This window comes from Gigantopelta aegis, chromosome 9, assembly GCF_016097555.1.
Source record: "Gigantopelta aegis isolate Gae_Host chromosome 9, Gae_host_genome, whole genome shotgun sequence".
NCBI classification, from domain to species: domain Eukaryota; kingdom Metazoa; phylum Mollusca; class Gastropoda; order Neomphalida; family Peltospiridae; genus Gigantopelta; species Gigantopelta aegis.
In genome coordinates, this window is record NC_054707.1 from 7,915,325 (window position 1) to 7,927,845 (window position 12,521).

At 35.9% G+C, this 12,521-nt stretch overlaps 1 protein-coding gene across 4 annotated transcripts in view; it reads right to left on the minus strand.

Moving 5' to 3' along the window:
* Nucleotides 1-4,379: 4,379 nt before the first annotated feature.
* LOC121381661 (integral membrane protein GPR155-like) overlaps nt 4,380-12,521 on the minus strand; it is a 30,122-nt gene continuing 21,980 nt past the window's right edge. For 2 of the 4 annotated variants that reach the window (XM_041511002.1, XM_041511001.1), the window contains exons 14-16: nt 10,415-10,456; nt 7,103-7,243; nt 4,380-5,698 (exon numbers count right to left, since the gene is read on the minus strand). In XM_041511002.1, the coding sequence (XP_041366936.1) occupies nt 5,482-5,698; nt 7,103-7,243; nt 10,415-10,456 (400 nt within the window). In that variant the 3' untranslated portion in view covers nt 4,380-5,481. The other 2 variants (XM_041511004.1, XM_041511003.1) reach the window with 1 other exon arrangement.

Sequence of the window (12,521 nt, forward strand, 5' to 3'; positions counted from 1 at the left end):
TTTCTAGGAATGTCATGGTTGAAAACAAATGGTTAAATAATGGTGATTTAAAAAAAAAAAAAAGCATGTTTAAACAAAACACACAAAACAATTAAGGGCTGCTCCAGAATTGACAAGAGGATGGGGTGGCGTAAACATTTATGACTGGTGAGTCTTGAGAATTTAGTTTTTGCAATTATGGTTAACTGCTTTTGAAAATAGGAAGGAATTAATGTTTTATTTAACGACACACAACACATTTTATGTGATGACTGACATATAGTGGAGGACTGCACAGATAATGAGAAGAACCCCGCTGCTGCCATACAATGAGCTACTTTTTCAGATTAGCAGCAAGGGATCTTTTATACACGGCATCCCACAGGCAGGATAATACATACCACGATACTTGCCGGAATGAGAAATAGCCCAAGGATTGATGCTAGACCAACTGTGCCTCAGGCAAATACCTTACCACTAGACTACATTCCGCTCCTGTCTTGAAATATTATGTTGGGTAACTATTTATATTGCATCTTGTTTTATTCAGTGGGAATTGACCACTACCAACCTGGTAATTTTTAGAACAGTCCTAAAAACACAAACCATTGGAAAACTAATAATATTATACCATTTAAAAAAAAGTTAAAAAGTCAGTATTCATAACTCTGTATATACATGTAAAATACTAGAAGAATTGATCTAAAGCTGAAATAATGTAAATGTTTCATATCCGTGTAAAGGTGGAGTATATGTTTTATGTAAAAGTCATGGCAAGAAACAATACATGACAAAAAGTGCCATTTTGATGTAAAAAATACAACATTGTGATTATACAGAGAGAAGGAAGTAAGGAAACACTTGGTACTCAGTCACCATAATAGTGTAATAATGTCTGTATACAATACAAAGTTGTAATTTAGAACTGAATGTCGGTAATGTGACATCGGATATGGCTAACGTCCTAACACTATGGATGCATGTTTTGGTTGCAGTCACTAACAGTCCTGTTAGTGTTGGTGTGATCCCTTATTTCCTTCCATCAGCATATTTGCACACACCTCAACTATCTGGGCTGTATGTCCAGAACAAACATCAGTGGTCGGTTTAAGTGAGGGAGACCGGCCTCTGTGGTGTGGTTAAGCCATCGGATACAAAGCTGGTAGGTACAGGGTTTGGAGCCCGGTACCGGCCTCTGTGGTGTGGTTAAGCCATCGGATACAAAGCTGGTAGGTTTGCAGGGTTTGGTGTGGTTAAGCCCGGTACAAAGCTGGTAGGTACGGGTTTGCAGCCCGGTACCGGCCTCTGTGGTGTGGTTAAGCCATCGGATACAAAGCTGGTAGGTACAGGGTTTGCAGCCCGGTACCGGCCTCTGTGGTGTGGTTAAGCCATCGGATACAAAGCTGGTAGGTACAGGGTTTGCAGCCCAGTACCGGCCTCTGTGGTGTGGTTAAGCCATCGGATACAAAGCTGGTAGGTACAGGGTTTGGAGCCCGGTACCGGCCTCTGTGGTGTGGTTAAGCCATCGGATACAAAGCTGGTAGGTACAGGGTTTGCAGCCCGGTACCGGCCTCTGTGGTGTGGTTAAGCCATCGGATACAAAGCTGGTAGGTACAGGGTTTGCAGCCCGGTACCGGCCTCTGTGGTGTGGTTAAGCCATCGGATACAAAGCTGGTAGGTACAGGGTTTGGAGCCCGGTACAGGGTGGTTGGTGCCATCGATACAAAGCTGGTAGGTACAGGGTTTGGAGCCCGGTACCGGCCTCTGTGGTGTGGTTAAGCCATCGGATACAAAGCTGGTAGGTACAGGGTTTGCAGCCCGGTACCGGCCTCTGTGGTGTGGTTACGCCATCGGATACAAAGCTGGTAGGTACAGGGTTTGCAGCCCGGTACCGGCCTCTGTGGTGTGGTTAAGCCATCGGATACAAAGCTGGTAGGTACAGGGTTTGGAGCCCGGTACCGGCCTCTGTGGTGTGGTTAAGCCATCGGATACAAAGCTGGTAGGTACAGGGTTTGCAGCCCGGTACCGGCCTCTGTGGTGTGGTTAAGCCATCGGATACAAAGCTGGTAGGTACAGGGTTTGCAGCCCGGTACCGGCCTCTGTGGTGTGGTTAAGCCATCGGATACAAAGCTGGTAGGTACAGGGTTTGGAGCCCGGTACCGGCCTCTGTGGTGTGGTTAAGCCATCGGATACAAAGCTGGTAGGTACAGGGTTTGCAGCCCGGTACCGGCCTCTGTGGTGTGGTTAAGCCATCGGATACAAAGCTGGTAGGTACAGGGTTTGCAGCCCGGTACCGGCTCCCAACCCAGAGCAAGTTTTCACAATTCAATGGGTATGTGTAAGACCACTACACCCTTCACTTTCACTAACCAACTAACAACTAACCAACTGTCCTGAGATGTGAGCCCAGGACAGTGTGCTTGAACCTTATTTGGATATAAGCACGGAAATAAGTAAAAAGAAAGTGAGGGAGAAGTCAATGTAAATTAGATGATGTGGGATTTAACTGCAACTGTCATAATAAATGACGAATGGTCTTGTTGAAAGATTGTAAATCTGATACCTCCCATCCCTACAAATAATTTTAGAATAGGTAGGACCAAAAAACTTTTGATTTGTTTAACAACACCACTAGAGCACATTGATTTATTAATTATCGGCTATAGGATGTCAAACATGTGATAATTTTGACATACACCTGGTAGTCTTAGAGAGGAAACCCGCTATATTTTTCCATCAGTAGCAAGGGATCTTTTATATGCATCATCCCACAGACAAGATAGCACATACCACAGCCTTTGATATACCAGTTGTGATGCACTGGCTGGAATGAGAACTAGCCCAATGGGCCCACCGACAAGGATCGATACCACTGGGCAGGTAGGATCATGAAAGAGTATAAGATTCATCAGAACCTGCCAACAGAGTATCTTCTGTTTAGTACAGAAATACGTCACATTGAACATATAGAGAATATTTCACGTTCTCTGTCAAATATGAAAGATATCCCATCAAGTGAATTTTTCAGTCATATTAATACACGAGTCATGCTTATGTGGAGAGATTGATATTAAACATAAACATAATTATATAAATACAGATGTAGAAGACAATAATTTAATCACTTTGTTACAGTTGTAGGTAAATATCTTAAAACAGCTATTTATGATAATACAAGAACAATAATGGTGCTATTTTAAATGCAAGCCTTAATGCCAATGTAGAAAAAATACTACATTTAAATGTAGTATTTACAGACTAGTATAATACACCTCATAAAAAAAAGTAATCATATTCATAAGCATAAAATAAAATTATCAGTCAAATGCTGGAAAACAAAAATGGACTTGTATTGTTTAACATGTAAATGTGGAGTATAATTTTTAAAAATCTGCAGAGATCAGTTAATTTTCTCAAATCAAGTTGGCAGAGAATACAATTGAAAAAAGAAGAAGCCAAAAACAATAGCACCAACAAAACGCACACATCAGTATCAAACTAACAAGCATTTAGAGAGTACTGCTAAAGCAATGCATGTCCCCTACCAGATTCAACAAATGTTTGTATCTCCTAAGTTCAAGGGTCATAACTTTGTGAAAAATGAGTAAATTGCAACGAAAGCCAAACTTTATTTGGAACAATACATGATAAAGCTTTACAAAACATTTCAACACATTATCTTGAAGCATTGTGGTAAAAAGAATCAAGAAAACAAATGTTTTATCTCCTAAATTCAAGGGCCATAGCTGTCAAAAATAGGTAAATCGCCACAAATAGCCATGTACCAAATTTTAGCTCAATATCTCGAGGCATTGCGAAAAAAGTGGAAAACTGTATGTAGGACAGACAGAAGGACGGAGATGAAACCTATAGTCCCCTCCAGTTAGACTGGCAGGGGACTAATAACATACCTTTAAAATGATTTAGTTTATCGTAAATTATCAAATTAATATTAATAATGAAATATAACTAATCACTATTGTACAATGACTAATGTATTGTAATATCACCATTGTTTTCTGCTTTTCTAAGGATCACATAGAGGTTAGTACCACGTGTGTATATGGCGTCAGACATATGGTAAAGGACCACACAGCCACATAGGCAACTCTTTTACGACAGGCAGCAAGGGATCTTTGTATTTGCGCTATCCCACAGGCATGATAGCACAAGGATAATAATCTCTTTACATTTGCTTGAACAACATGTTTTTATGGTATCAAGGAACTGGTCGGTCCGCAAGTAGTTTCACACCTACCCATTGTAGCCTTGCGGAGCACTCACATCAGGGTTTAATGTCGGTATTTGGATTAAAAATACATAAAAATCGACTAATCCTTAACCCAGTACCTACCAGAACGTGGACCGAGCTTTTAGTGTAACGACGCCACCGAGGCCGGTTTGACGACTATGAATGCATACATCAATTATGGAGTGTCACCATAGTACGTCTGCTTAAATATCAATAAATGTAGTGCCGTGACCGTGATTAATTTGTATCTAATTTGCAAAGTTATCAAATTTTGAAAGTATGCGATCTGAAATACATCACATACTTTGATTACACTGGATATGCTAACTATTATATGATAAATTAAAAAAAAATCATAGTTTTTACAAGACTTAGTGTAGAAATATCAGTAATAATCTAGTGATTACCGTACCGTACTGCTAATCACAAAATAACTTTAAAATAAATAATATAAATAACAAAACAAAACAAAATATGACATTTTGCATATGGCAACATTTAGCATTAAATAAGTAAAACAACTGAAATGCACTGACATAATTTTTCACATTATGATACATAAATGCTATTTTACATACATAATTGCACGAGATATATTTCCTCAAAAACAGAAAGCAAAACACAAAACATTTATCAAATGAATGAAAATAAACTCTCAAATCAGAAACAGTCTTCTGCTCTCCGTTTGACAGAGTGGATAGAAGCAACTCTGTTGGCCCTTGAATATGATATACTTTATAAAATTTCATAAAAAGAGAAAAAGAGCACTTATCAAATCACTTCAAATATTCTGAAATATATTATCACAAATAAACATTTACAGATCACAATTAATGTCACACATATATGTTAATAATGTGAGAAACCAAGATGTCTGCTGCGATGCTCATGATTCTGCGAAGTTGTTCTTAGATACAAGGGCAGACCTGGGAAATATTTTAGGGAGGAGACCAAGGGAAAAACTACACATAGAACAACTCCCTGAAAAGGGCATTTCAGTGAAAATTGTAAACAATTTGTTCATTTTAATTTTTTTTTTTTTTTTTTTAGGGGGAGCGGGGACAGGTCCCCTGGTCCCCTCCCTTGAATCTAAACTTGAGATACCTCCATACACCCTCCTAAAAAAATACAAGATAAAGAAAAAAAAATTAAAACAGGAGAATTTTTTTTTTTTTTTGCAAAGAGCAGACATAACCAGGTCTGTTTGTCGGCCATTATTATGTGCTATTCCTAGATGTCCGCCGAGGTGATCAGCATTCCACGTATTCGTCCTGGTTGACGAACTTGTAGAAGTATGGCAAGTCGTGGAAGTGGTGTTCGCCCGACACATGACTAATCACACGACCCAAGATGAGATTCCGACCATACACGATTGCCTCCCCTCGGTCCGCGACCAGTCCGACCTTCATCAGCCAATCACAGAGGGCGCTGCCCAGGAACACATCGTTATACTTCTGTACGTGATGTCTGCAATAATAATAATAAAAAAACATCTTGACTAACATTTTATGACAATATATCGAATCAAAAATTATATTATGTTTTATAATTAATATACATGTATTATGTTCTTTAATATTAATGCAAAAATGAATGTTGGCAAGATTGGAACTCACTGCACTAAATTGGACAGTCCTTTACCGTAACCTCAAACAGGAGTGTTCTCATTATGCAATTAGTCGTACCGACTTGTCGCATGCAATCGAATCATACTGTAAGAACATATATATCGAACATTACTTTTGTCTTATACGTTCCGAGTTTGGTAGGGCCAACAAATTGCATGTGACAAATTGGTGCCACTACTCGCATGATGACAAAGCTACTTATGGATTAAGTATCTCATCTGATCATTTTAATATCGAGTTATTCAGTACAACCACGGTTACGACTGGTTCCAAATACTCACGATGCTACTTCAGTTTAGTAGCAAAATTTTTTTCCTGCATTAGGCATCTACTTGTATAATTCACATAGTTCATTTGCCTTTAACATACCAGTCGTGGTGCACTGGCTGGAGTGAGAAATAGTCTAACGTGCCCACCGACGGGGATCGATCCCAGACTGATCACACATCAGAAGAGTGCTTTAACACTGGGCTATGTCCCCACCCCTTACCCCCCAGTTCAATTAGTTACTCTCTAGGGTGGCTGATTAAAACACATGCTGGAATGTGTAACAACCGAGTTTACAACACTCTTTGCAACAGTCAATATGTGAAGTTGTTAGGACATTCCAACTGTATCCACTACATGTATATCAATACAATTCTCATCAAAAATAACATTCAACATGAGAAATATCTATAAAACTCTACAAACTAAGAAGAAATGTGTGTGTGCATCTGTCTGTCCATGTATCTGATCGTCCATATGTCTGTGTGAGTGTCAATGTCTCTGTGTTTGTTTGTGTGTGTGTCTGATTGTCCATATGTCTGTGTGTGTCAATGTCTCTGTGTTTGTGTGTGTCTGGTGTTTGCGTGTGTGTCTGATTGTCCACATGTCTGTGTGAGTGTCAATGTCTCTGTGTTTGTTTGTGCGTGTGTCAGATTGTCCATATGTCTCTGTGTTTGTGTGTGTGTCTATCCATGTGTCTGTGTGTCTATCCATGTGTCTGTTTGTGTGTGTGTCTATTCACGTGTCTGGTGTTTGCGTGTGTGTCTGATAGTCCACATGTCTGTGTGAGTGTCAATGTCTCTGTGTTTTTTTGTGTGTCTATGTGTCTGGTGTTTGCGTGTGTCTGATAGTCCACGTCTGTGTGAGTGTCAATGTCTCTGTGTTTGTGTGTGTGTCTATCCATGTGTCTATGTATGTCCATATGTCTATGTATGTTGATGTGTCTGTGCCTGTGCATTTGTCTGTCTGTACTGACCGTCCCGACTTGATGATCTCATTAGAACAGTTTTGTTTGTGGTACTGGATGAATTGGGAACATGTGTCCTTGGTCTCTGTACTGAGTTCAGATTTCTGGGGGATGTAAACCATCTCGACTCCATATATTATTCTGCGTACCCTGAAATACAAATCACCACGTTTGTAATTTATTATTGGGAATAACAAACAAACTAAACCATGGCATTTACTGGGAATAGTTACAGGCTAACAAACTCTTTATTAATTATCTTAAAAATGGCTACTCATCTAAAATATTTTATGACTATGAAATGAATATGAAATGATATAAATGATATCTATATTTAATTAGCTCCAATTAATATAAAAATGGCAAAAATAATGATAATAAAATAAAATAATAATATAATAATAATAAATAAAATAAATAATAAATAAAAAATAAAAATTGCCACTTAAATTTTTGTCAAAAATGTCTGTTTATTTTTTTATTTTTTTAAAAACACCTAAATATGTGGAATATTTCTATTCTTATTATCAAATATGTGCCATTCAAAGTAATCAGATGACAATAAAATTAAAGAAAGAGGTAGGTAAAGAAATGTCAACTGTAAGCAGAAAATGGTTAGTGCTAAGTGAAAATAATTAATTATTAAACAAAAATAATTTAGTAGTTTATTGTAAGCAATTTATCTTTACATATTGCTTATAATATTAAATAAAGATTTTAAAAATTCATATCTTTTTCCAAAATAAAATTTCGAACATTTTAGATAACTTAAATAAAAAGTTTTATATCAATACTGTCAGATATTTGAGCACACTGACTAAGTGATCACCAATTATTTGATATAACACATGATATTCTGACACACATTCTTCAGAGTCCTTTATACACATTTCCACAATAAGACAGCACATACCACAGCATTAGATACACCAGTTGTGGAGCACTTATTGGATGTCAAACATTTCGTAATTAATACACATAGTTTTCAAAGGAAACCTGCTAAATATTTCCATTAGGCCTAGTAGCAAGGGTCTTTTATATATTATGTACTTTCTAACAGACAGAAGCACAGCACAGCACATACTACAGCCTTTGAAATACCAGTCATGGGGCACTGGTTTGGACAGCAAAAAACCCATATGGGTCCGCTAAGGATGTTTGAACCTATGATCCAAGCTACCTCAGCCGTGTACACTACTGACTGAACTTAATCCATGTCCCCCCAATCTTAATCAAACAAAATACTTACAACATGCATACAATGTCTTTTCAGTAACCTATTTAGCTCTTTCGGTCATCTGACATTATTTCCATTAAACAAACTACATGGACTTATAAACATTTGTCCTGGGTTGGGTTTCCGGCTATCCTGAGGCGGAACCCGGGACAGACATGCTCGAAACCTCTGTGGTATATGAGCATGATTAAAAGTTACACACACACACTTACAAACCACAGGTCCGGTTAATGGCAATGTTTCACTATAAAATGGTCATATTGCTGTATCAGAGATTATACACACATAGTCCACATGCATCAAAATATTTACATACCATTAGCAGACAACTTAATATATCAATTAGAACAATTTATTAAGTGACATTTTCAATGACACGCCAGAATATGGTTCAGGGTTTTATCACCTATATTTCTCGACTCCGATAATCGCACCACAACCCACCATTCCCCAAAAGGCTATGTCCTTTTTTATTCCCATTATGGGACTGATAAATTCCCAATCTGATTGAAGATAATTCCTTTTTTTTTTATTATATAAAGATATATTTTAAAAATGATATGTAACAGTTAAAAAACACCAAATCTTTTAAATTCTACTAAGCTTAATAAGATATTTTTAAATGAAACTAAAAATGCCTTTTTTTCTTTTCTATAAAACAATGTTAAAGTTTCCAAAGTCAAAGCAATGGCATCAAGTCAAGTTTTAGAAGTAAAACCATGATGTACAAGATGATAACACTCGTACACCGAACTAACAAAGCAGAATGAAATCTTTGAGAAAATAGTATTATCTGACACACCTCAAACTATTATCAGGACAGGGTACTTTTCCACTGCATAAATGAATTACCATTCTTTTCTTTAAAAGTGGCTTAGTGCTATTTCAGTTTTTATTGATAATTAAGTAATCAAGTGACGTTTATTAAATTAACTTTCAAGTTTACCCTTGTTTAAACAGTTGATTTTTCTATCAGTCTTAAAAATACGATTATTACAAGAGCTCTGATTCTTGGGTCAAATGATAATCAATGAGATAATAAAAGATAACCTAAAATCTGCTAATATTATAATGGTGTTAGTAATATAATAAAGCAGACTGCATTGATATATAAGCACAACAATAATGATCATCACATCATAGGGAAATATAAAAGCAAGAAGCTAAAAATAAACTGAAAAACACTATTTATAAAACACATACTCACGTAACTAGCTGTAAATATTTAGTACAAAAGTAATTTGTCAAAAATAAGCTAGAAAAACAAGCAAGAAAACGTAGTGCATGTTAATAATACCGAAAAGATTCAATTTGTCATGACAATGTTGTATTTCTTATTATAATTTAAACATACATTATATTTAAAACAACTGCATTAGAGAAGGAATTCTAAAAATACTGACAGTTATATTATATTATATTATATATACAGTGCTATTATTGCACAAGTATTGCGGGGTTTATGTGATGCTACATATATTGTTAAACAACCATTCTATTAATTATTACATACAAAATTAGGTTCTTGGTTAAATGTTTTTGTTTTAAACAAACAAACAAACACCGAGAAAATTATTAGTATATATACTGATATCTTTGACTTTGTAAGTCTTTCTAACAATATTCAAAATAAATTTATTTAGAATAATTTAAGCAAAAAGGAAATTCATTTTATTATAAAAAAAATAAAAGCAAAACCTGTTATGATCTTAAATTTTTACGACCTTTTTGTCTGTTAATACAAACATTAATCTAACCATTCTCTTAAATATGAAGTAAATTTTTTAAAATGCAATTAAAATATACATTTACTGGATAGTCTCAAATATAAAATCCATTTACGAACAGGTTTATAAAAATATTTTATTTTAATTTAAATATGAAGGTTGTGAAATTAACTTACAAAATGCTAAGCACTGTTAGAAACAAAGTGGATAAAGCAAACAGCAATATTATTAATGAGAGGCAAAATAGGTTAAAAGAGACCTCACTAGTAAACAAAAGAACTTTACAACAAAAAGAAAAGTACAAATCAGAGAACTACAATAAATATTCAACAAGCTATGAACTATTCTACTGGTTACCTAAGGTAGACATAATTTATCCATCTATATCTGGAAACAAATCTGAAAAGTATAAAGTAAATAACAAAATATAGTAATAACTAATATACTATACACGGTCATATAGTAATAACTAATATATAAATTGTTATACCAGTTATTTGATTGTTTCTCAACTGTAAAAAGAGAAACATAAATTTACAGCAAGACCTTTAGTAAGCTGGTAAACTCACTGTTAAATGTTAATAGGACATATTCAATGCTTCCAGTAGGACCAACCTTAAAAATAGATTTTTTTTTTAATTAAAAAAATAGTTTGGTTGTCATAATAAATTGCCCTAGTTCATTTGGGTTGATGTTTCTTACCCCCACCTCAGTATTTTTTCTACCTTTTTCCACATAATGTTATTTAATAAAATCATTAAAATGTTGCTATTGCGTTTTTTAGGGTTGGTCACAATTTCCTCCAAAATATACAGAGCACCAACATTTCGTTATCACCATTATGTCATAAAAGCAGTAACAGGAGAAATATGACCTGTGTGTGCAGCAAACCAGATCACCACGATAACACTACCGGACTACAAACTGCACCAAATACACATGTACCAAACAAACACACTGACAGTACCATCACCGATTTACTGTTGAAAGACAGTAACATATTGTAATGGAGGAATACAACCCAACATGCATAACTCTGCAAGCGGACCCAGACAGCCAAATAAATACATGTATGTAAGTAATAATTGGAATTTGAGACAATTAATGCCAAATATATTGTGTGGAGAATAACTCTTGCTCCTTCGCCCGATGTGAATAGAAATTGTTGTGGACGAGAAGTTTAACTGATGCTAGTCCCTTGGTAAAAAAAATATTAAGAAAAGAAAAGAAAAGAAAAAAGAGAAGAAAAAAAAAAAAAGAGGAAAAAGGTCACCCGGGTTAGTAATTCTGACCCTTGAATTTAAGATGTTGGCTGTCAGGCCATTTCACCATGATACCCTACATAGGTACCGTAATGTGTGTTCTTTAACAGCCTGATAGAACCCACACAGGTTTCATCTTCTCAGGATGACTCAATAGTGTGTATGTGGGAATGGCTTGTGATTTTTCTTGGGGACTATTAACTTTTTTAGACTACTAGTCTCTCCAGTGGGATTTTTTTTTCAATTCTAACCCCGAAAGCCAATAAAATCAGACCCAAGATAAGTACAGTCGACAACAGTTTTTCAGATGACCACACAGTCCACATTTGTACAGCTGAGAATAGTATAACCCATCTGTCTGCTGGGTTAACCGTCCAACATATATGGGGGAGGTGGGTTATCCTTCACTTGTGAGATACCAATATTCACATTGAAACTTGAAAATAGCCATCTTCTAACTGAGCCCAGATGTGTTTTAACTAAAGGTTGGAGCAAGTATAGATATGACAAAATCTCCCCTCCCCGTCATGGCTACAGGTGGGACATGAACCCACTACCTACCAGATTTCAATCCAATGACAAACAGGGTATCTACTACTTATATAATGAAATATGTTTATTTCACAGGTGATATAATTCGGGTCCAATCTTTGGTACAAGTTTATTCCACCACAATCACATAGTAGTGAATTAAATACACTACCACACAAAATAAAATTTGGGAGCAAAAAATGTTTTTGCGGAGACATTTCACACACTTTTTGTGAATGTTTTAAACAAGTCTTTAGGGTACATTATGTGAACATGCACACGCTATCACCAAGCCAAGTTAACCAATCAGATGGGTTTATTTGAGGAGCCAAGCAATCGTTTTAAAAAACATCGTTTCAAATTCCTCATACAAGTTAGGACGGCAAGCATGGCCCTTGGGAAGCTGAAATAATTCAAATATCAAAACAATCTTTACCATGTCCACTTGTCATGACAACACTAAACAATGTTTAAAATGAACTGATAATAATGTTTGCAACTTACAGTCATCAAATTATACAATGTCTTGTAAACCATGTAGGGCTTGGTACAAAATGTATAACCTGCTAACCTATAGGTCATGATAATTTATTAAAGGAAATGTACCCTTGTAACAAAGTAACATTATAACATGTTTTCTTGTTTATTAGCTCAAACTGAATTTTACCTTC